The following is a 25,669-nucleotide window of genomic DNA, read 5'->3' as shown; positions in this document are numbered from 1 at the left end:
AAAAAGCAAATGTATTGATCATGTTTTGCCTCATGAAGTTTCGACCAAATATCCTGCACCAGTTAAACTCCTCTCACACCAGAGTAGACAAAAGTCAAGGGACAACACAATACGTGTCAAAATAGTCTTCCAAAATTTTAGGTCAGACAGGAAGTTTATTGGCAAAGTCCCTTATCTACTTCCTGTCCCACTTCCTGCTTGTTATCTTTATGTTATATAGGCCAGAAATCAGCAAGTATGTCCATTTTTGTTAAAAACAGGGATGGAGATGATTTCCAACCGTTGCATATGCCACTGGTGTCGGGCCAGTATTCATTTCATTTCCAAGAATTAAAAAACACAAAAATCTCCTCAGAACAAAAGCAGTTTTTTTCTAAAGTTGCTAACTGTCTGTGTGTTATTTTGCTAGTAAAAACTAAGGGTTAATTTGTTTAATTACCAACAGGATTTGTAACTTTCAGCCGAGACTGTTTAAGAGTGCGAGACAGTCGGCATACTTTATAAGACTTTATAAGAAATAACAAAAAACTAAAAATAAATCGCCAAAACTTGTGTTGGTTTTGGCGATTACTGTTCAGCAGCACCAGCGCCATCATGGAACATGGGTCAAAATAGGGCCAACAACTCACTTTACATGGTCCGTCTGATTTTTGCTCAAAATCAACGTAGATTAATGTTAACATAGAAACCTATAAAAATAAGAGTAAAACTGATGATGAAGCTAAATTAATCAAGGAGGTTAAACACATATCATTAAAACAAATTGAGCTTCAAAGTATAAAAATCATACTTCCTGTTGGGTATTTAAAAAATTGTCAGCCTGCAACTATTAAAACATTGTTGCTCCTTGTTTGTTTAGAGCATCAAAACAACACTTTTGATCAATGGGCATGTAAACAACACTTCCCACACTATCCGGTGAAGTGTGTGGTTCCTGGAAAAAGATGTGTCAACCCAAACACGAGCGGGCTTTTGACAAATGAACACAGATATGGTGGTTGAAACACACCAGCAATAACTAAGCTGAAGACAAGTGCCGGTAATGTGGAATAAAAGTCATAGTCATGCAGGACAATTGCTTCCTTGTATATATACAGGCCGTGATAAAGATGTCATCACACATGGGTGAGTTGTTTTACGACCAGCACATGCTTGCTTCAGGGTCAGGATCAAAACGTGAGTCATGTGAACAAAGCTCATCAGTGTTGGGCCCAATAACAGTGAAGTGATTAAGCAGAGGGAGTGACTGAGCTCCGTCAGACATTTGGAACCATCGTGTTCCCTTTATGTTTGCAGATAGAGATCAGACAAAGTGGTCACTGAGGTGAGCGGCGTGACGTTTGGAAGAGTTTAGAAGTACAACAACGTCAGTGACCTGGTAGTAGGTAAGTAGTAGGCCAGCCCAAGGTCCTGAGGTCACCACGTATTTACTCTAGAAATGTACCTCATGTGCACCATTTATCTTTAGTTAAGTAAACTATGGGTCAACAGAATTGCCACGTACTGTAAATATTATACTAGTGTTACTGCAAAGTATTTCAATATTATATATAATATACTAGTGTTATTGTGAAAAAAACAAATCATTAAATGATATACCAACGTATATATAACACCTGAGACTTCTACCAGGATTTTCTCCAGCCAAGATGAGGCAACATCCAGGACAGTGTTCAGAAGAGTCAGCATGACAGAGAGTCATACAAGACTTCATATTCTGGATGGGCTGGACCACAACACAAAGAGTTCTTTATGAGCGAGACGTAATAGTCAGTGACAGAAACCAGGAGTCATTGAGAGTTCAACTCAAGGTCGCCTTTGTTTCCCCTTCATGTGCGACGCCTGGACATGACTTGCATTATGTTCTCCAGAGGTATTCACATCTTACAAAGTCATTAAGCGACCTTGTCTGTCAATCATCAGCTGATCTAAGAATTAATTTAAAAAAAGACGACTGAATTATGTAATTTAAGTTATAAATATTTAGGGGCACACACCATTATATTATGACCAAACCTCACTGGATAGTTATGTAGTGCACCGAAAAACACGAAATATTTACTATATTGAATCAAAATTACTACAAAATATCTCATAACATTAAAAAAATTCGTACATTTAATATTATTTTTTGATGGTTAGTGTTTGACGTTTCTGCAGACTTCAGCCTGGTTGATCCTGCCAGTAGCATATGTTTGTCTCAAAGATTAAGCCATGCAAGTCTAAGTACACTAATATATAAAGTTATATTAGTAGCGTAATGGCGCCCCCATGTAGCCGTTTGTATACTGCAAACGGGAGGAATAATAGATACAATGTGTGCGTGCGTGCGTGTGTGTGTATATATATATATATATATATACACATATACACATACATGTATGGAGGACCAAAACGACAGAATACAACAAGAGGATCATTGCATGTATAAAATTCGATCACATATTTTAATTAAAAAACTATTTTGTGATGAAATTAATGTTTTGTCCAATAGTGACAAAAAGAAATACATAATGAAAAGAAATAGAAAGGCCATTATATAGTTAAATAAAATAATGTTTTATCTCAGTCTTATCTCCTCTGGCAGGCCGTTCCAAAGTCCAGGTATTTAAGATATTAAATTCTTTCTTTTACATTTTTTTTTAATAATCATTTGATCATTTCTTTTTCATTATTTACACGTTTTTGTAATTATATATACTGTATACACACACGATGTTTTAATACTTTAAACTTTATTGAATTATAAAGTATATTTCCCATCAGATTAATAGTATATTAAGTACCATCTATTCACAAACTACTAGGTGAGTGAGACTAAGAAGACAAATATTTAAGTTGGTGAGTAAAATATTAAATTAAACAATAGTTAAATTTCGCCCCAAGTCAATAATACCTAATCAAAGAAGTACTTTAAGTGATTTAATGTTGTCAAATGAGCTCCTGTGTCAATACTTTTCTAGTGAGAATGTTGATCGTGTACCTTCGAGGAAGATGAGACGACTTCTGTTCCATCTCCAGACAGCAAGTATCTCTTCTATTGGATGAAACTGAAAATTGTATGGCATCGATCAGTAGTAGTTTTCAGTCATTTGGAACAAAATGTAAAAAAAATTAAACTCACCTAGTGGTGAAACTAGGTCACTACTCCTCCAAACGACGACCTCCTGAAATCATAACGTTGCCACATGTCGAAATAAAAATCAGATCCTCATTCCATCATAAACCTTTATTGAAACTTTTTTTATTGACGATCATAAACCATTAGATGTTCCCAGCAGCTCGGGACATCGGCAGGTGAAGCCTGTACAACTCAGCCAGTGCAAGGAAGAGGAGGAAGCACCTCCCGAAATAAATCAGTGGAGTTAACGTGCCACCGTCGGAGGGAGAATAAAAACAGTAAAGATTAACAATAATGTTCAAGTAAATTGAAGAAAAGCAGATACAAAAACATCTCTCCATATTTACTCAGTGGTGTAAAATATAAATAAAAATCACAATTTCCATCACGACCAAAGAAACACAATCAGATTTGATGTTCTGGGGAAGAAAAAAAAAACAAACACTGATGGCAAAAACAACTAACCAGCTACGAGAGACACGTTCACATTCAGCAGACAGATTCAGCAGTTTCACACTTTCAAGTATTGATGTTCAAAATGTGATTTAAAGAGGCAAAGTGAAAACCATTTGCAAAAAAAAAGAAAATATCCACAACCTCATAAATAAAAACCACTCGGGTCATTTTTCCTTCACTGGACATCGAGGACAACGTGAGGAGAAAAATAAATGATTAATAACGAATGAAAGTTCATATTTGACAAAATTATTAACCTGTTAATATCCGGATCGACAAGATACTATAATCCTGAGTTTTGTCTTCTACATACATTCTGTGCTTTCCAAAAGCATAATCAAGCATCGTTGATTGAAATATAGATATCCAGCCAAGAGATTTTTCTAGTGCCGTCATCGAAGCGCAATAGATCCGTTGATGTGGCGAGCAGAGCAGCAACATGTGACCAGTGATGCTTTCAGAGAGGTTAGGAATGGACGGAGAAGAAAAGCACGGTGTGGATTGTTGTTTTTTTTATTTCTTTTTAGTAATGAACCTTTCTAAATGAAAAATGTCTGAGGGGGGGCTTTTCTTTTTCACATTAGGTGACACGGGCACACTGGCCGTGCGATCATGCCTGGATTACGGCCATCTTCTAAATTACTTTTCAGAGACAAATCTATTCTTCAATCTCAGGCAGATGGCCATCTGGCCCACTGCAATCACCACCCAACCCAACCCCCCCCACCCTTCTCGTCTTGTGACAAATCCTGGTCAACAGATGTTGGACCATGTCAGATGTGTTGAGATACAAGGACGCTCACTCAGGTGTCCCTCAAATGTTGCTGCCCGTCAGGTTTTCCTTTGCATTCATGTGTCGTCATTCGTGTTACAAGGTTGTTGTAGCTCGACATCACACTTTCATTCCTAATGTAGCGGTTCCATTGGTGGATAGCATGGTAGCAGAGTCAAAAATCATCAGCTTTTCCTCTTCGCTCAGTCGTTTTGGATCATTTCCTGAGGTTAAAAGTGTCTTAAAATATTTAAATAGGGTCATTCTTGAAGGATTTGTTCATCCTTTCCAGGTATAAAACATCTCCATTTCCTTATGTGGCGCCAAATCCTTGTAGACTGGAACGGGTCATCTTCGACCTTGACCATGGTTGGGGTTTGACTACAGCTTACACCCCTCTTGGGCATCAAGTGGAGGGTTTTGGAAAGAAGCGACATGTTTCCTGTGAGAAGGCACTTCAGCGTAGAAGAGGTAAAGGCTTCGGAGACTGGAGCAGAGCAGGCAGGCGAGGGGGGTCAGGGGTCCACATCTTTGGTGCGGGACTCTGCCAACATTACATATATTGTGGTCCGCGCCTGACGAACAGGTTCCATCGGGACAAGTCAGCTCTCCAGTCTGGGGCCACAGTGTTACAGTCCGTGTTCTCCAGAGAGGTTTTCAGTAGCTGGTGAAACGACACCTCAGTCAATACTGAAGCAGAGACACAAGTTAATGTCCAAATCACAACTACATGGATCTGATGGGAAAGCAACACAGAGCTTTAATTACTTTGTACTCACGTCACCGGATTATGAGAACAGTACAATCAAAATACATTTAGACTTTCCTTCTATCCAGTTTAAAAGTGATTTATTGTCATAGTAATAGCTCTCATTATGTTGTTTTTACCTTTTCTTTCCACTGTTATAGTCGTTTCTATCTTCATGATTGTGGAAGCAAATTAAACTTTAGTATATTATTATTTACATATTGATCAACATGTGGAACAGGTTACACAGCTCATAATTAAAAGATCGTCAAATGTGAAAATAGCTTTTATTTTCATACAATGTAAAAATCAATGTTACACTAATTTGCAGTCGTCACTCATGCATGCTTACTTTACATATTGAAATACTACTGAGATTTACAGTTTTGATGCTTGGTTTGACAGCATCTGATCCCCTTGATTTAAAAAAATTCAATTAAATAATAAAAAAAAAAGTTAATTTGACATTCTTTATTATTTCTGTCGGTCTTGACATGAGCGTTGTTGCTGAGCCGGTCTCTGGTGTTGTGATAGTGTAGTAACAAGTATATATGTGTAGGAGTCAAGAATCCGGTTAAGTAACTCGAGTAACGCATTTTTCCACAACCTTTACAAAATGGGTGAAAGATTTCCTCTTTGAAGCTTAACCACACATGTCAACTACCTAAAAGTTTAATTTTATATAAAGAAAAACAAAAAAGACCAATTCTAAATAAAAAAATAAATGAGTACCTTTTTAAAGCGATAAAAACAACTTTATTTTGATACAAGGTGGTCAAGAAGTAATGTGGTATTGCAGCGTGAGCCGAAAATAAGGCCAGAGTTTGAAACCAACATATTGATATCCGAGTTAAAGTGAAGTACATCACTGTTTTGCAAACAAATAAGCTTCCTCCCTACAGTATATGTAGTTTAAGGGTACATTGCAAAAGGAAAGTTGTTACATGTAAGTGTTAAATGAAAAGTACTCACAGTGAGGCAGGCAGACAGCAGCCGACATCCTCAGACACACTTTTACCTCCTGGTGTAACTGCTGAAGGACGTCTGTGGGCTTTTAAAGTTTATATTCTCATACACGCTCGACGCGTCGTCGTTTGTCATCCTGCGACACAACAGAGAGAACAAGTTTCCATTACGGTTGGTAGAAAAACTCTGTTGATGCCGGAGTGAAACTTACACAGATGAAGAGCGCGAAGACGCCACGCTGAGTTTGGACCTGGAGTTTGTCATCGGAGGATACTTGATGTTGGAATATTCACTCTCTTTTGACTTGTTCTTCTGTGAAGTCACACATTGAACGATACAGATGTCACAAGAATGAACATGATGTCAAAGAGAACAGTTCAGAAATATTCCAGGATAGAATAGAGTGGATTATTTTAGATTTATGTTGAGAATCTTGAGGTTTCACATGTGTTTTTTCTTTTATTTGGATTTAGGTTTTTCACAATATTAATAAGATTCAGGATTTGTTTTAATCTATACTCCCATCTATCCTTCTGGTTCTTGGTACCTGCTCTTCCTCCAGTCTCTTCTGAAACGTGTCTATGTACTGCTGCACCGCCATGTAGATGAACTTGTACTGCGCTTCAGTCTGGACCATCCCAGACCTCTGCTGTCGGACCCTCTGGATCGTCTTGGGGATGTCGATGTCACAATCCAGGCCTACATGGAGGCAGTCGGCAGGGTTACTAAAGCTACATGAACATGGATTTGTTCAAATCTCACCTTGACGGTTAATGACATCAATGAGGATGTCCACTACGATGATCGTGCCCGTCCTGCCGATGCCAGCACTGTGGAGGCAGCAGAGCATTAGAATAGAAGACACACGTTAGGCATGACTTATTGATGCACATATTTTAGTATTCAAAAGAGTTTAAATCAAAAAGTTATTCTAAAGTTGGTTTTACTTTTGTGAATTTATAGATCTGATCACTACAACTACAGTAATAACCGCACATTTTAAAAGTGTAAAAGTAAATAGAAAACCCAATATTTAAAGACATAATAAAGAATAATTGTGTTGAAACAGGAGTAATTACATTTTGTTTCCATATGCTAACATTAATAACATCATGACTATTACAATGTTTGGCTGTCATAAAACGCTGGAGTCGTTTTATGACATGAGTGAAACCACAGATGTAAACGAGCACGGTCGACTAAAGAGAAGCGGAGGGAGCTGTGAGCAACATCAGCGAGAATAAAAAAAAGTTCTTAAGAAAAAAATGTACTGTGGCCATATTTATTTGCACTATGATTTCCAGGAAGCTATTATCGGAGAATAAAGACTCGACAGTCATGAGACGCACATTGAAAAAAATACTACATGGTCATTAACAGGTTAAAGAAAAGGTGACAAAATGTATGTATAATTTGTTTGTTGTTGTGACAAAAAATTTCTCGACAGTGTTGCTGTTACTTTGAAATCTCGATTTCTTTTGTCAATAATTTTTCACTTATTTAGTGTTAAACTTCTTTCCAGTTACAACACCGTTTCTCAAACCCTTTAATAGTCCAATAGAATGGAATTTCTTGGACTAAGTCCTATGAAATATGAGTTATTCTACTGACAGTTTTAAAACTAATCCTACCTGCAATGGACGATAATGGGTCCAGTTTGTGGAACGGAGGCTTGGCTGCGGTTGACCTCTTCTAGGAACCATAAAACGCCTCCTGGCTCGTTCGGAACACCATGATCTGGCCAGGTCAGGTACTGGAAGTGCGAGATGTACCTGGCTCGCTCTTTCTGTAATACGAGCACAGTTGACAATCATTATGACCAGTAACACCGTAACACACCAACGTTGACCATGAAAATGATTGAACTATTTTCACATAAACTAAACAAAGGATTGCATGTCTCGGATGGAAGCTTTCCAGTGAGTTACTGCATGTAGGAGTCAGATCGTGTGTGCGGCTGCTTGGATAATCTGACCCGAGGTCAGTGTGTCAGTGCTGATTAAGATTACTGCCTTCCCTACCCGGTCCAGACGCGTAACTTCCAGCTTCCTCAGAACGTAGTCCGGCGCCGTCTGCTCTTCCATGTTCCTCACCGACACGTTTCCAAATTCCTTAGTGGAGTGCACGTCAGGCCAGTAGCGCACACATTTGTTCTAAAACGAGACAGAGCAGGGAGAGGGTTAAGGTATTAGACCACCTTAAGATCCAGATCATCCCAAGCAGCTTTCCAATCAGCTTAACTGTCATTGTATAATTGTTAGCCGTTCCTTTCCCACCCCCAAACTTCACACAGTTGGACTGACCAGAACGACCACATCATTCCCTCCAACAGATACAGTGATGTCTTTTCATGCAGACAAGTGGTTTGAAAAAGGTTATTTATAGTTAATGACAAGTCTGTTGAGAAGGAATTAAAGTTATTACACACGACTCACCCGCCCTCTCTCCATCTCCTTGGTGGTCATGACAATAACATGTGTGTTCTCCTGATACACCATCTTCCAGAAGTCCACCACAGTGTTTTGCAGGCAGCCCTGTGTGGCGATGAAGACTTTGCCGTACTCTGCACAACGACCTTCGTCATGAAAGGTCTGCTGAGGAAGGATTAAACAAGTAGATACAAATTATTTCAAATGTCACAAATGATGCGATTAATATGTATAACTGTAGGGCACGAGTGGTTGAATGTTTGACGGATGAAGTTGAAGTTGACATGAATCTTTTTGTAAGATTTAAAGTGTTTTTTCATTGAATGGAAAAAGTTGAGCCGACCACAAACGGCTTCATCGCCTCTGCTTCCTGCCATTGTTGGCTGAGAACTTTCTTCTTGTCTGTGTTTGCATGAAAACCTTTTTGTTATGAGAAATGCCTCATCAGGTAACTTGAAGGTTCGTCATGAAGCTGTAATCCTTGCAAGGATTAATAAAGATGTCCTTGAGCAAGACCTGTTGTCAAGATTAAGAGTGTGTTGCTGCGCGTGTTCTCGTGTCGACTCACTCGGATATAGTTGGCGTTGATATAGTCTGAACCGGGAACTTCTGGATCAGATTCCTGAACTTCAACGCGAGTGGTGTCGACTGAAAACACAAGAGTGGAAAGTTGATCAGGTACATAAAAGTCCTCACTTGCGTCATGTTTTCCATAGGAAGTGGGAGGTGCAGGAAGCGGCAGCTTGACACTGAACTCACAAGGGAGGATGTTCTTGTATCTGTTTTTACTCTTGTTTTCCGGTTTCTGGCCTTCTTTCCGGGGATACAGCAGTTTGCACTCCTGCTGCTGAAGTACCTGAAAGAATAACATGACAAAAGGTTATATATTATATATAGGAATAAAAACAAAATGTTCTAACCTGTTTCACTTATTCATGATAAAAGTAAAAACTTTTTTTTTAATTTGGTATATGCTCATAGTTGGCCGATGCAGTCGTTTATTATATAATGTCTTACCTCAAATTCTTCCCAGAATCCTTGTTTAGGCTTCTCAGAGTTGTCTGCTACTTTGTTGAGTTCTCGTACCCGATTCTCAATGTTGGCTGCATTAATCCTTGTTGCATTAAAGGGCTAAACGTGAAACATATATTGAAGCTCAGACAATATATTTACATACAAGATATAAAGATACATCTCTGGAGGCTCCTTGCTCACTTGTTTGAGGTGAACTACGATGCCGCTCTTCTCCACCATTGGATTTTTCTTATAGTGGTCAACCAGATCCGCCAGAGTGTCGAACCTCTCACCGCCACCGACGTCGTATTTGCCATCCTGCTGGAGGAAACATGGAGACGTTTCAGTTTGACGGGTAGAAGACGATTGGATTACAAGTTGCTAGTTACCTGGTAGCGAATCATTATGTGAGTTACTTTGGTTTTACGGTCAACATTCTCGTGTTTCTCCTCATTGGTGAGGACCGAGAACACAAAGTCTCCTGGTTTACTTTGGCTCTCTCGCACCAGGAAGCTCCCAGCCTTCCCCTTGTCAGTGAGCAGTTTCTCTGCTTCCCGGCCAGAGAGATGTCCATGGTACCACCTTGGAAGAACAGAAAAAACAGTATAAGGTGTTGGATTCAATTTGGAGTTTACAAAAAACATATTTACCTCCGCATCAAATGTCACAAAAGGCAACAAAAAAATATTCAGGCATTATCAAGACAGTCTAATGAATGATTTTCAATAAGAGATTCTTAAATTAAATTAGTTATTTAAAGCATTTTATGATGACCTGTGGACTTTTTAGTGACTTGTGACCAATTATGCCAAAAAATGTCCCAGAAAATCTTTTAAATCTCTAAGATTTATATGGCATCTTGTATATACTGAAGGAATATGCGTGAGCTTGTGGCAACAACTAGTGGAAAAATGAAAAGTCTCTGCATGTCTAGTATGCACTGCTAGATGGAGATAGTTAATTATCCTGCCCTCAGGTTAAAACATTTGTGTCAGCACATGCCGGTGGAGAAAGTCAGAGATGCAAATAAACAGTTATAACGTCACACATTGCTGATCATAAAAACAAATAAATGCACATCTGCATATCTTCCCCTCATTGTGGTGAGCAAGAACATGCTCTGAAAAACATGGCGCACAAAAGTACCACAAAAACCATGACTACACGCGTTTCAAGTCCTACATTACTCGGTCAGAATGCAAAAAAAAAAAAAAAAAGGGCTGATGGGTAAAAATAGAAGATGTGTACATAACATGAGGTGGTGACGCAGACAGATGAGGAGTTAACATGCAGGATTGAGTTGGATTTCAAGGACAATCTCTGGAGGTGTGGAGGAGTGTGCCGAAGTGGAAAGAATGTTTTCCACCTGTGTTTATTCAAATGTGTGTAAATACAGAGTACGCACCAGCAAAAACACCACCACCCACTGATGATTCGCTCGAGAGGATACAAATATTTATGCATGCTATACTTGTCTTGCCTTTTTGTTTATACACACCTTCAAGAAAGGATTTTTTTTTGAGGCTGCGTAGAAACCCAGAAGTATTCAAATAGTGTTGCAGGTGAAAAAAACAAAAACTTAACAGTATCAAAGGGAACGTCGGAATTCCCCGCTCCCACTTGTGCTGGAACTTAAGCCACATTTTGCAGTTTAAAAAGCAACTCTCATGTTTGCTCCATGATTTTACGAGTCAAGATTATGACAAGTAAGTAAGTAATTTGTATTTATATAGCGCTTTTCCAGACCAGGGTCACAAAGCGCTTAAACAATCAAAACAATAATCAATAAAATATATACTTTAAAGGTCAAGATAATACTGAGAATAACACAGGAGTTCCAGAAAATCAAGGACACAAATAAAAACTGCTTAAGATGAAGGTGCTGTAAATCACATGTGTCAAATGTAATGGCAACAATTATAAAAAGAATACGAATACCAAAAATAACAAAAAGGTTTATAATAAACAAGTCTTCCAAGAATAAGGAGACAATAGTGTAAATTCCTGTCACAGCTGACACAGTGACGAATGTACACTTTGCTTTTGCCCACCAATTGTAAAACAAGCTTGAGGCCTCTTGTGTGAAGTTCGAAAAAAAATCTGTGTTTCTGAATTGAGTTAAAAAAAATAATATTTTATTTGCCTTATTAATACTTAAAATCCATGTGCTGTATTTATAATTTTTTTTGAGGCTACACTTATTATTAATACTTATATTAATATAATACAATTAACCTAAACAGAAACCCATGTTTCTCAACTTGAATGAAAAGGTTGGATTAGTAAAGGCTCTCATGTGTGTGGGTGCACTGAGCACGAACCTCTCAGACGTAGGGTCTTTGCAGTTGAGTGGGTATTTCAGCTCGATGACATTGCCGTTTCTCTCGCGCAGCAGATCCTGTTGTTCGGTGTAATATTGCACCAGTTCAGCGAGAGTGGCAAACTTCTCGCCTCCGTAAAGGTCGTAGTAGTCCCCCGAGTTCTGGATCTTGATGTGGGTCACCTCCTCATTACGCCTGAAGGAAAAAAGACAATCGTTACACTCGTATAGTGCTTTCCATATTTCACTTGAGAGCCGGAGGGACTTGAACTACCACCTACACAGAGACCTACACAAACATGTTTGTCCATACATTTTCTCCAACAGTGTATAAAAGCATGATGTTATTACTAGTATAATATGTTCTTTAGTTAAATATCTCCTGCAGATTGTTTCCAGTCAGAAATATCACAGAGATAACTCACAATTGAGCTTTTATGGAATGTGGGAGGAAAGTGCAGACCATTATTACTTCAGAAACAGGTGAATGTCATTCATGTTTTTTGCAATGCAACCATCAGTGCTTGCGTCATATTCATTATATTTTAGCCGAGGCTATTCCACCACTCTTCTGATAAAATACAAGGGAATTCATAGCTATGTTTAAACAAAAAAAAAAGGTAACATGATAGGCTTTCAACTGTATAAAAACAAAGCAAATATTTAATTAAAAATAAATGACAACCTTGCCTCTACTATGCTGACTCAAGTGAAGCTAACAATAGCACAGGAGCAGGAATAGTTCTAGAAAAAGCCAAAGTTACGAAGTGACTTTAAAAACATATTTTTGGGGGAATAAAACAACACAGTGCTCCCAGTGATGCCAATGATGGTACCCATAACTGTATTATTTTTCATTTATAGAAAAAAGGGAAAGGGAGAAACCAGAAATAATTGGGAATTATTTTAATTATTTAAATTCCGACAGCTTCTTTGCATGAACGCACTCGTCTGCCTCTGATAAAGATCACTATAGAAGGAAGTGCCACTCAAGACATGTATAGCTTTACAAGTCGACTTGTCCATTAAAACCATCTTCCGGAGTTCTTAGGAATTTTGAACATCCTGTAAACATATTAGCGAGTCTGTGAAGACTGAAGCTACAAACAACCTCTTTCTGTGAGCGATTAGCAGAAAATTATCACATCAAATGGCCCAAATTTGATTCATTACCGGTGATTTTGACGTTATATTTCACAGAGTAGCTCACACATCACTGCATATTGGGAATTTCTGCGTCATGCATCATGTCCAAACTGCAACTTTCCCTTTTGCTGGATCATTTCTGATACTTGTCTAATGGTTCCATTACTGGCTGTTGGCAGGATGCCACAAGTAGATGGTCCATAAGAGGCTCCTTCTTAGAGCCTCTTTTCGCTCCCAGTTAAACACTGCTAATGTAAAAACGAGTCAAAACACACCCTATTAGATTTATGTGCACTTCTCTCTCCGTCTCTCAGATGCTGATAACTTTTATGGAATCCTAGAGGGAGCGTGCAGCAACGCAAATGGATCATGCTGTTTTTTTTGTTTTTTTTATATCAGACCTTGATGTATAAAAGAACTACATAAAAAACAATATTAATTTAAATGACTACTATATAGTTTATGTGCAACCCTAACAATTTTCGCAAACATCTTGTTTGAACAAATAACAAGCAGATAGATATTTTAGCTTATTTAAAAAAAGACACTCATCATGATGAGCAATACAAAATTAGCAAATGCTTAATGACACAATCATAACTATGACACATTTTTAAACTGATAAATGTCAATATTTCACTTCTGCACTTTCCCAAAGATCTATGAGATTTACTTCTTCACTTTCTGGGAGCTTCAGCAGATGACAAAAGTAATAAACTAGTTCAATGGATACCCAGCATGAGCATCGCTACCATGAGGAGTAAAGTTTGGATAAATGTAGAACAAAATGTTTTTGATCTTATGCCAAATGCTTGATAATTTGACAAATGCATTGGCAGCACATACAGCCTTTCTCTTGTAATAAACTGTGGACTTCTATAAATAGCCTGGCAGCAATGGAAACATACTCAAGTACAACCAGACTGGCATTACATAATAGATAGCAAGCAGAAAATCCATTTCCCTTCAGTGGTTATGCGCCCTGCAAACTTCTCTCTCATGATTGTTCTTTGAATTTTCCCTTTAGATACTTTTGAGTTTACAAAGAGCATTCGATATGAAAACCAAGATCTACTCACAGGAATATATATTTCCCTTCCTTTTTTGTCCTAATGTTGTTTTGGTCTAAAGAGATTCTCAGCTTAGTGAAGTCAGTTGGAAAAAAAACACACGGGGCTGTTGACCAACTACAAGATTAGATTCGTACCTTTCAATAAAAGTACAACTACAGTACAAAAGCTACACAAACATTTCTAACACCGTTTATCCCCAAGATATTGTCCATTGTAGTAGCGTCTAAATTTCCATTTTTTCCATAGGTAAATGTGGATGATTTTGTGTTTTTATATAATGTAGACATTTGCCTTTTTTTTAATGGAGTAAGTGTTGGAGTAACGTGTTAATGTACTCAAGTATGGGTTGGGAGTATCTTTTCTTAACTTGGGTCAATGAAGTTCTAGTGACTCTTACACCATAGCATTGGATTGCAATTATCTAATTATATTTTTATTCTTCTAGCCGATTTTACAAACTATACCCTGTAAGATTACCTGTAAAAGTAAGTAGAATTTTTTAAGGAAATATCTTTACTTAGGAACGTTGGAAAAATTTAGGAAAGACTACTGAGAAGTAAACATTTTTTTAACTCAATAGAACATTCTTAACAAAATGCTATAAAGGTTCATCTTCATTAATTTAATCAATTCTTGCTATTGTGTTTTCAAAAAAGGATTTGAATTTTAAATTAAGATGGACAAACACAAGAACTCTCTTGAATTAGTTTTTCTTTTTTTAAAGGAACATAATAGGATATTAAGACTTTTGTGTGGAGTATTTCTACATTTTAAAGAGACCAGACGGACAAATTATATGAAAGGAAAATGCATTAATTGATGCTTTTTATCTGGATTTTAGATACATTCATATTCTATTCTTAGTTGAAAGTGACCTGGCGTCTGTGGCAGATGGTGCTCCTGTGCATGCTGGCAAGTTGACCTCAGAGTGTTTGTGTGCCTGTTTAAGTTGATCCAAAGCCCCAAAATGTGGCTACAAATCACCTCCACGGTCTTCCTGTGGAGTGTGTGATTTATGACCACACTCAAACACACATGCACACCAACCACCGTCCGCCAAGGTCAAAGTCTACCCAGGTCCCTTACGTGAACCTGTTGGCTAATGTTCATTTAAAAAACAGATTTCCTCCCTTACACAAAAGTACAGATACATAATTCTAAAAAATATATATAGATTTCAAAAATATATACATTTAATTCTATATATCTTTCTGTCCACGTATATCTATATCCATCTACTGTATCTATGCATGCACATAAATCCTTATCCATATATCTCTCTATCCATAGATATATAAAAACATAAAAACATAAACCCTCCCCATTGACACAAACTGTTTTAAGTAGAAACGCTTAAGTAACGTTGGTTTTTTTTATTTCTACATCTGATAATGAACTCTAAAGTTACCCTAACCTGCTTGTGTAAAACATTAACTTTTAGATCAGTCAGAGAAAATAGCTCATGGACAGAGCAGATGTACCTGACAGATAGGGTGAAATCCCCAGGGTTGCTCTTGCTAGGCCGGGCCAGGAAACTGCCGTGGACACCCCGGGTCAACAGGAGCTGTTCCGCTTCGATTCCAGAGATGTTGGGGTGGAACCACCTGCGTAGAGTTAAATAGAAAAATTTGGATGAAATTAGAACAGATTTTTGTTTGAAACACCTAGTTTGGGATTCTGTACCATTCAAAAGAACTCTTGATAACTTTCAAGAGAATAAACTTGATTGTCTAATTTACATTATCGATCAAAATCTAAACATTTTCAGGCTCAGTTTCAATCAAGGGAGGTCTTTGCTGGTCAAATATATTCTGATTGGACCAGACGTACTGACCCAGACTGTACTTGACCCCCTTATCCTCATCAGGGGCTTTCCCTCATTCCACTGGCTCAGAGACCAGATTATAGCAAGAACTTTACACATGATTATTTTACGATTACAAGGGTGTAGTTTAAAATAATACACGTCAGAAAAGTGATGGGCTGGTCTAGACAGGAGCATTTTTTTTAAAGAAGTTTTGATGGATTAAGCTGTATTTTAATAATGAAAGTCTCATGAAGGTGGTGGGGCTTATACTTTGGCAGTCAAAATCCGCTACAGATCATTCTATCAAATGATTCCTGATCTACTCTTCGGTGTTAAATATTAACTCAGAGTTAACTGGCTAACACGTTAACTATGGTCAGTCTGAGCTGTCCGGACCTCTGATGCAGCTGGAAAGTGAAAAAAGCACAACATCTATAGGACATTTATAGCTACTATTGAAACCTGTGGTCACCAGAACATCCAGTCATGGTTAGGCCTGAAAAATATCCATCACTGACATACATAGAACATATCACCAACTTGTAAAAAAACAAACTCTCCGTAAAGTATTCTCACTTGACCAACATCTGTGCAACAATGTGGTTGCAATCCTGACATGCAGTACAACTTTCTATTGTATGCTCTGGACTGGATACTACAATGAGATGCCATCGACAGGTCAGGAGTGTCAGCTGGTGGACAGATTACGCACGGTAGCCGTTTTAATCCCTCTGTTTCATAGAGAAAAATAATACAGCTGGAGCCACAAATGCCTTACGATTCTAATCCATATCTAATCCTACAGCGAGGAAAAACTGTCTGACAGACCGTAAAGCAGTAGGAGCAGAATCCAAATGACGAACAATACGTTATGATAAACACATTTATAGACTTCTGATGTCCTACCTCACCATTCTGGTTGAAGCCTGTCACAGTCCTTAGTCTCAGTCTCAGATTATAATCCACAAACCAAAGATGGATGATGAGACTACAAAGGCAGATGTAGTACACCCTGAATAAAACATGACACTTGTTGACAGTGAGCGAGAATATCTATGAATTATGTTCTTGGAGAGCGAGCGCGAGAGAGTACGGGCAGAAGAGAGCTCTTGTTAGGGGGTGGGGGACTTGTAATCTGGGATTTGGACAAGCATGAGCAAGTCTGATAGTAGCTCCAGTCTGTGCTATCAGCCTCCCTGCGCCTGCCATCTTTCCCCACCTCACTCAAATGCTGTAAACTTTGGCAATCTCTGTCCAAACACCTTCTTCTTTCAGCCTCAGACACCCTTGCTTCACCGCTGCAGACCAAAGGAACAGGTCCTCAAGCTGGTCCACCCTGTGATACCGATTCCACGGTGTCAGAGCCTTCCCTGGCTCAGACACCGGCCAGAACACGCCAGGCAAGATCAGGGTGCAACAAGGCTCTCGCCGTCTCGTCTTAGGCTAAATGCAACAGCTGTGTTGGCCATGCCTCTCCAGATTACACCTAATCGCTTACCGAGTAGTTACACCGGATCATGGTTGGCGCTCGCCAGAGAAAATCCTTCTATCCAGCCAATTCAGCAGAATTCCATTAGGCTATTATTTTGTAGTGAGGGACTAGGAAACTACATGACGAGCCACTAAGTCCATATGAAAACCGGGGAAACAAGGCTGGTAGGATTTCTTGACAAAATTGGCATCCATCCTAAAATAACTTTCAATCAAGTTTGACATCTTTCACCCATTTTTATGCCGTTCTTTCAATAGTTTGCAAATGCCTCAATTCTTGCTGAGAGGAAACATGAGTGTAAGGTATTGCATCACCTCACTAACATGCTTTATAGTCTGTCCACAGTGGTGGCATGTTGGAAAAAATGCCAATCCTGAGGCACTCTTCGACACAGTGCATACCTACACAAGGGTAAACACTTTGAAAACATAATATGCAACGAATTCAGTAAAACGACTTCCATGACTCAAAATATGTAGCTCGAGGCAATATATCATATGCCCTGAGCGGAAGTAAAATCTGCATTGTTTGACCAGTTGTATCGTTTAAAGTTTTCTAAGATGTAACAATTTACCTACAAACACTAAAACAAGCTGTTAAACGACCATAAACAGCACATGTTGGGACTATAGTCACATGAAAATTCATCCATTGAATTTAGGCTTTCTGGCTGGGTGACCAGCAGCAGTAAGAAGTCACACATGTTAAAAGCAAAACATTCAAAACCTCAGAAATCTAGATGAAAAAACACCAACATAATATAAGTGTTTTGAAATTATCTTATTGGTACTGGAGTCTTCATAAGAATCCATTAATAAATATATATGACAAATGAAGATGGGATTCAGTCAGTTGAACCACATCTAAGAAAACAAAATGAATGAAACAAAATCCATATTTTGTTTTTGGTTTATTTATTTTTTTGAATATCAGTCTGCACTTGGATCATTTGAGCAAACTTTCGTACGTCCAATATTCATATGTAATAATACATTTATTTTAATAATGGCTGTGCATTTCCAAATGGAATTTAACCATGTAAACCTCAAAATGTACAGTCCATTCAGGGCTCTACTCATGATTAGGATTCATCCAAGTACAAATATGCATGTCAATCTGTCTAAAGCTGACGTTTTTTCCCTTTAACATTTCAATTTTTGTTTTTTTTAAGGCTTCGTCACATAAAGATCAGAAGATTACTACAATCATCAGAACATCTCTTTGGGGTTTAGGCATGTAATCCTGTGGTAATACAGTTGTAAATACGGTTTAGTCGGGAACAAGAATGTCGCATGGCGGGTATATGACAGGAAAGCAAATGTAACTTTACATATTTAACAGGATCAATATTAATAATAGCATTGTATGTCCAAGTTCTCAAAAAGTATTAGTTTCTCTGCAAAATAACTGAAAAAAATGTTTTCAACAAAATTGTTTTAATATTGGAAGGGATCTGTAGTTCCACCTTAGTTAAGAACAGGTTGGATGGTTTTGCCATCTAAGTAAAAACAAAAGTTGATGCAACACAAGACCTACTCACCAACTGAGAAACTAAAATTAACCAACTTCTATGTAACCAAAGCGACAAAATTATGTGACAAATATCAGTCGTGTAACACAATTTTTAGTCGTTTGTTGCCGTCGTCAACACTTGGGAACGCCACCAACTACATGGTCAACTAGTGGTTGAGGCTCCATGTCGTTAGTAAAGTGCCATGATTCCTGGTTAGGTTACATTTTGGCCGTGAGCACAGTTATGGAATTTAAGAAGTAATTATTTTCAAGTAAAACAAGCTCCTTGACAGTGGTATACCCCATCTCTGTGCCATTCCATAATTGCCATATTTGAGTACGTACACGACATCTTATTAATTAAACTAATGATTGTCCAAATGACTATTTGTACTGCAACTGTACTGCAACAGAAACCACAACAATGACAACAATATGTCAATGACCTAATTTTTTAAATGTACATTTCTTGAAAGAAACTTATAATCCTCTATAAAACAGTTTCTGAAGCCAGGCTCATCCCCCCCCCCTGCCTTCCCCTCAGATCATGACTACAGCCGTCGGAGTGACTCAGGCCTTTCCAAGAATAGGATTCCCTTTGACATCCACAAGTAACCCCGTCCTCCAGCTCCTGGCCATGTCGCTGGGATAACCAGACAGAGGCGAGATAAAGAGAACACAATTTCAAATAACCTGCTATTGTCTGACGTGGTGACGGCAGGAGGTGGGAGAGTAAAAACCAATCCTCTATTGAAGCGCTGCAGGGGAGGCCTGGGGCTGGAGGGGAAAATCTCAGTGTGTGCATCCAGCCGGCTCGATCCTCTTACATAATGTCTCAAGTTCAATAAAGTCCCGGTCAGATATTTAAAGCAGAACAGACTGGGCTTGCTGACAAATAGCGGTTATACTTAGTAGCTAGCGCTGCACAACAGACGCAGCGCGGGCTATATTTGTCGCAGACAAACTCGGGGTGTGGATTTGGTTATTTTTATCTTGGCTGATGAACTGTGGTATTTACATGAGGTGCAAACACTCCCAACCCCAACATTGCTGTGTCGCAGCAGACGGGCATCTCCGCATCTAAAGTCACATGTTGGACAGAAAAAAACAAAAAAAATCTTCCCTATTACCAGATTGAACGCCTTCGTGTCGTTATAATTACTTTTGAATAAAGTGAAGGAAGTTAAGCAGAAGGAAAACAGTTCGGTGCAAACACATCATCCCACACACACTTTGTTATTTAAGGGAACGTTGGGGGTGAAACAAATGTCTTTTGCGACTGTAGACAGATTCTGAGAAAACCATACAAAAAAAAAAGTGTTAACTAGAATAAATAAAATTAAACAGTTTTGTTATATCCCAGAATTCATTGTTTAGATGCGACAGCAGCAGAGCTTTTGGCCAAAGAAATATGTCAAATAATTGTGAGAATTAATAATCATCAGGATGTTACTAGTTTTATGTTGGCAACACATGCATACTTTACTAAAACTGGTGATACATTTTGTTATCTATACGTTTGGATCAACTTACACAATCGTATTAGTTTACACATAGCTTGTTTTTTTAGTTACCATAAGTTGACATTAAGGAGGACATTCAATTTACCATCACAGCTACTTTCAATAGTTGAGGTGAACTCAACACTTCTTGTCCTAAGACTACTTTAACAAACATGCCTTTTTTTGCATTTTATGTGATATTTAACAAAAGGAGTTACCATAGAAAATGTTTTCCCACCAGCCTGCGCATTTGGTGAGCCAAAGATGGCGACAAACAACAGCTTTTACTGACTCCAAGAATATTCTTTTGTGCGTCAGTGGAAGATCATGAAGGAGGATTTACGTCACCTTAGCGCCGAATTAACAGTCTTGTATTGATCATCACTTTCACATGTTTCGGGAGAAAACCCGTCACAAATTTAGAATAATTTAGCTTAAATGAAAAAAAGCGAGTACTAAATATTACACTGCATATTTAACAAACTCTACAACTGTAAAGGTCGTCTGTAAATGTCAGCCACTCTATCTTATTCCCCCAAATGTGCTTTTGTTTTCCTGTCAGCTTATCGAGAAAACTGAGTTCTGCTCCGATGGTCTACAGTGACAGATGCTCTTCCAGGGAGAGTCATTTCCTAAGAGAGGAAAGTTTGTGCATTCTGAAAGTAAAGTAAGAATTCTAATTATTCATTCTTTTATAAAATAATTCTAAATTTTAAAATAGTTTGACACCTTTTATTTAATATCAAATGACTTTACTGACTCGTCACTGGATATCTTGGGAATTCCAAGACATGGGAGTTACTGGAAGCTTCCTGGAAATTATTGGCTACGATCAAATCTTTTTACGTGGAAACTGTGTGACGAAAGCCCCAGGTCTGCCGCATCAAGCTGGCATGCAAAGTTGTATTGTTCAGTTGTGGTATTTTAGAACAGGAAGTGCAGAGCCAGACCCACTGCAACAGTCGTTCTGTCTGTGACGACAACAACCTTTTACTTTGTAGTTTCCTCTAACGCGGACCTCACACTGCTCAAGGGGAACAAATCATGAGATGAGAACTTGTACCACAACATAAAATACTTGATAGCACTCAAAATGTCAATGTGTGACTAGCGTGAATTATAAAAAGGTTTTAAATAACGAGGTCCTTTTTTGGGCGATTTTAATCGACTTTGTTACAGGGAAAATATGTTTTTTAAATGTGTTTAAAATGAAGGAGCTGAAAGTAAGTTTGACCATAAATCAAGCCAGTTGAAAAAATAATAAGCAGGCAGTTGAATTCAAGAACTTTAGGCCATTTTGTTTGGAATCCTTACAGAGAAAAAAAAAAAAGGAAATTACGCAAAATGATTGAGGCAAAAAATCCAATTAATCAGGCCACATGAATGTAAAGAAACAAAGGGACAACTTTGAATTCAAATTGTGCCAGGATTACCAATATAGCCAATTTCTGCATTAGCTTGTTAAGAAAATTGTGCCTTTGGATCAAGCGTCTTCAAAAGTTTTAAATAATTTTCTAGTGTCTGCTCGATTCAACTTGTAATACAGTTGTGTTTTACTTCATTTATTTGTCAAAAAAAGAAATATAAAAAAGCCTATTACCTTTTAAATTTACAAAAATACACAACAGAGTTTCTATTGACATCAACTTACACAGAGTCAAGATAAAGATTATGTTGATGATCTCATTAAAAATAAGCTTAAACTTAACACCGTAATACTGAAATCATTCCTGCACATGGGTCCCAGTAAAACCTGGCTAAGCCATAACATTGCGTAACAGATTTCTTTTTCGTGCCAATCATTATCAATATTTTTGAATTAAACACACCAGGTCAAAGCACTGCTACAATATAAGCAGAACCTCTACTAACAAAAACAACCCTCTTTGCTGCATCAACACATTTGTGGTCATCTTTTCCACCCATATAGGGAGCAGATACTTGTTTCAACTACAAACTTTAAATTTGCTCACGGCGAGATTTGAAAACAGAATTTGAAGTAGAAATAAGCAGGCTAGGGACACTTATCACGATACTTTGAATAGTTTTTCAACTCTATATTTGAAATCTTTTCTTATACACGTTTTATAATCTGGTGATAAAACACTGTCAATTGATTATTAATGTTTTTTTAAATCATTTATTCACCTCAGTCATTGCCTCGCTTTTTCCACTTTGCCACGAAAAAAACGTTTTGTTTCAAGTCCCAATAATTATTTCATCTTTTTTTATGTTCTATTCTTCTTTATATTTGATCCATATTCTGTTGGATATCCATATTTGTGTTGCAAGTGACCAGCTTCAATAAAGTTAAGACGTGGTTTCGATTACACAACGACTAACGTTGTCAATAAGTCACAGAGAAACTTTACGGCAGGTAAACTGTATTGAACAAATGAAAAGTTTTGCATCTATTCGGGGGAAATTCTATCACGACTTGGATCAAGGTGCAGGTTAAAGTGTCCATAAACATTTAGGGAGCTGCTTCTGGAGACTGTAAAGGAATATAGAACTAACCTGCCAATATGCTTAGGATTTTGTTTCAACAGTTTAAACGTGTGGAGGCAAATGAATTACATAGTAACCCAATTATCACAGCTATTAAAGCCAGCTTGATGCTGAAGGTGCATCGACAATGACAGTTAGTTATAGTATGCAATACAACAATGCAAATGTTTTTTTAAAAACGGTATTTTACAAGCTGAAAGTTTGAGAAAAGTCTACAGTTTGACTGCATGCAGTCGTATTTGTCTGCAGCGTTCTGCAGCTGCAAGTTACCAAACACACTTTTGGATAATACATTTATATGTTAAGACGTATTTTATGGTTGTTTTTTTATGGCGTTCAAGGGACATGATGAAGCGTCTGTGTTTAAAAGTTGAGGTTCTCTCTGAGCCGCGCATGAATCTCGGCGACACGCTCACACACCGCGTCACACACCGCTCAACACATCCCGACGAACGGCGACACTTCCGAGAGAGAAGACGCTCGACTTTACCTGCGAGATGTCATATCAGTCTCTGAAGCTGTCAAGTGTCTGGAACCTGCCTCTGTCTCCTCTGAGCCGCCGAGAACTCTGAGCCGAACTGTTGCCAATCCGATGGTGAAGCGCGCGGAGGTGAGGAGCTCAACTTCCGGTTAGCCCTTCATAATAAAAGACAAAGAGGAGCCGCAAAAAAGAAAGCTCGTCTTCGCTTAAATTATTTAAATGACCGAAAACAATTGTATTTTCTCGACGGAAACCAAACTGAAATTTAACCAACGACAAGAACGAACCAATGGCATTAGCTGTTAGCGCTAACCTATCTTCTAAAAAGCTAAATGCAGTATTAAAAAAAAAAAAAAACAGAAAAAATATTAAAAAGGCAAATAGTAGAGTAAGCACTGGAAAAATAATATTAAAAAAAGAAGTAGATGAAGGATAAAACTGTGTGTAGTTTACACTGAAATCTAATTCTGGTGTGATTTAATAGCTTATCGGATTTAATTTGTTTATTCTGTACCGTTTATGTTGGGTTTACAAAACTAGCAATAAAAGTCCAGATTGTGATTTACTCACATTAGATTAGTAGAGTTTCTAAAAATAGGCATCTTTATTTTACAAAATGAACCACAACTGAGGTCACATGACATAATGAAAAGGGGGAACTGGAGAAGCCAGCCATAACTTAAATGCTTATTAAGAAGTGTCAAGCTGAAGAGTTCATCAGAATAAACTTCACTCACAACTCCAAATGAAAACAGGAAGTGATGGATATGCTTCACCATCCGTGTTTAAAAGCTGCCTATAATAGTGATCCTATTCTGCCACGGTTTGAGTAAAACAAATAAGTTCAGGAACAAGTTGTGCTCCTGCTTTATTGTGCTATTGTTTGCGGCGCCGCTTCCCTCCTGAGTCATGTGACTGTGAGCGGTGCAGGACGGAGGCGGCGGTGATGAGGCTGCATTGACGTCAGCAGCCTGTGGTTATCAGCGGAGGTTAATCTACTGGGGGATGGATGGGCTTATGCAATTGTTTGTGAGCCTGAAGGCTTCGCATCTCTGGATTTGGTTTTCCACCCGGTGTGTTGCCACCGGCTGCAGTGGGAATTTCCTCCTAAGAGAGAGTTTAGTTTTTTTTCAGGGTTAGTGTTTCTTCTTATAAATGAAACCAAGCAGATGGATCAGTGCGTGTGGTTTCTGCCGCGTCAGTCGTGATCCACACACTCACAATGTAGCATGAGGGCTAATTGATGGAGATCATTTTGGGGGTGAAATAAATGTACTAAAGCGTCCACCAGGCAGCAACGACGACGAAATAAGACAAAAGATCGGAATCTACACTCAAGTTGCGAGCGTCATTTTTATCAGCAACAAAAATGACGTCCTGTCGAGTCAGAAGGAGACGAACAGACGCGAGAGCACCAGGCCTTGTTTCCCTCTTGGGGACTGAAGAACCAGGATGTCCTCCTTTTACCCTGGGTATGGGCTGATATAGACCAATGACCTTTGACCTGTTTTCCTATTGAGTTGCTTTTTTTTTTGATTGTGAAAAAAAAAAACTGAGAGAAAGAGGACTTTTATTTGACGACATGCAAAGGGAGACTTGGGTCTGCTAAGCTAGCATAGCATTCAGTTTAATATTTAATTGATTTAAGATTACAGTTGATATTAAAAAGAAATTAAGTGCAAGTGAGACTGAAACTCAGAAAAACGTCCCTCCTTAAGACCCTGGCTCATGCAAAGGATTGACTGGTTTTATTGACAGAAACAGTGTCTTTGTAAAAGCAAACTAATGCTTCGATTATGGTTAATTTACACTGAATCATGTGATATATAGTTGAGTTTGTTTCTGCAGTCTATCAGATTCACAAGTGGCTGAAATGTCAGTGTGTGGTTAACACTTCCCACACGGTCGGACGGACCACAGCCCACAAGTGCCAACACGTTTAAAAACTAACCTACGTACAGTTTCCTCTGCCCCTCTTCCTAGTGTGCCTCGTACGTGGAATCATAAACGCTCACTATTCTGAACAGGGTTTTAATCTACACAAAAACACAATTATTAAAGTCTTTGCTGAATGAAAACACTCATGTCATCTTCAGACGTCAGAGACAGAATGAAAAGGTCAGGACTAACCTTATGACCTGGAAGTTAAATCTCAAGACATTCAACTCGCTGAACAATACGCCGACAACAAAAAATGTAAAAACACTCTTCCCTTATTAAATACCTTATTTATGATTTTCCATTCGTTCCGGGCGTCACTCATCTCTGCTGCGAGGCAGTGAAGGTCTCGCTGGTCCTGAGGTCAGACGCTGACACTTCAGC

The 25,669-nt window shown here is 38.3% G+C and overlaps 1 protein-coding gene across 7 annotated transcripts; it reads right to left on the bottom strand.

The window, feature by feature from the left end:
- Window positions 1–3,226: 3,226 nt before the first annotated feature.
- ptpn11b (protein tyrosine phosphatase non-receptor type 11b) lies at window positions 3,227–23,432 on the bottom strand. Of its 7 annotated transcripts, none has more exons than XM_087781079.1 (16): window positions 23,357–23,432; window positions 15,527–15,649; window positions 11,828–12,022; window positions 9,896–10,088; window positions 9,708–9,827; window positions 9,510–9,623; window positions 9,252–9,348; window positions 9,061–9,140; window positions 8,499–8,654; window positions 8,085–8,216; window positions 7,695–7,849; window positions 6,826–6,893; window positions 6,611–6,762; window positions 6,275–6,375; window positions 6,070–6,199; window positions 3,227–5,039 (listed from the first exon to the last, which is right to left on the bottom strand). In XM_087781079.1, the coding sequence occupies exons 1-15, from the start codon at window positions 23,368–23,370 to the stop codon at window positions 6,112–6,114; spliced, it is 1,788 nt and encodes a 595-aa protein (XP_087637205.1). In that variant the 5' UTR covers window positions 23,371–23,432; the 3' UTR covers window positions 3,227–5,039; window positions 6,070–6,111. The 7 variants fall into 7 exon arrangements, with proteins under 7 accessions (XP_087637205.1, XP_087637207.1, XP_087637201.1 ...); XM_087781081.1 differs by having other exon boundaries at window positions 9,708–9,824; XM_087781075.1 differs by having other exon boundaries at window positions 3,228–5,039; window positions 8,499–8,657.
- Window positions 23,433–25,669: the final 2,237 nt, after the last annotated feature.

This window comes from Callionymus lyra, chromosome 19 (assembly GCF_982586985.1).
Source record: "Callionymus lyra chromosome 19, fCalLyr1.hap1.1, whole genome shotgun sequence".
Lineage (NCBI taxonomy): Eukaryota > Metazoa > Chordata > Actinopteri > Syngnathiformes > Callionymidae > Callionymus > Callionymus lyra.
The sequence above is the reverse complement of the archived record's forward strand: the minus strand, read 5'-3'. Positions and strand labels throughout refer to the sequence as shown.

What these genes read in the sequence shown, in the direction of transcription:
- ptpn11b (XM_087781075.1), bottom strand. An exon ending in TGATGTCATTAACCGTCAAG is followed by an intron (nt 6,763 to 6,825) that starts GTGAGATTTGAA and finishes GCCTCCATGTAG; the next exon opens with GCCTGGATTGTGACATCGAC. An exon ending in AGAGACTGGAGGAAGAGCAG is followed by an intron (nt 6,376 to 6,610) that starts GTACCAAGAACC and finishes GTGACTTCACAG; the next exon opens with AAGAACAAGTCAAAAGAGAG.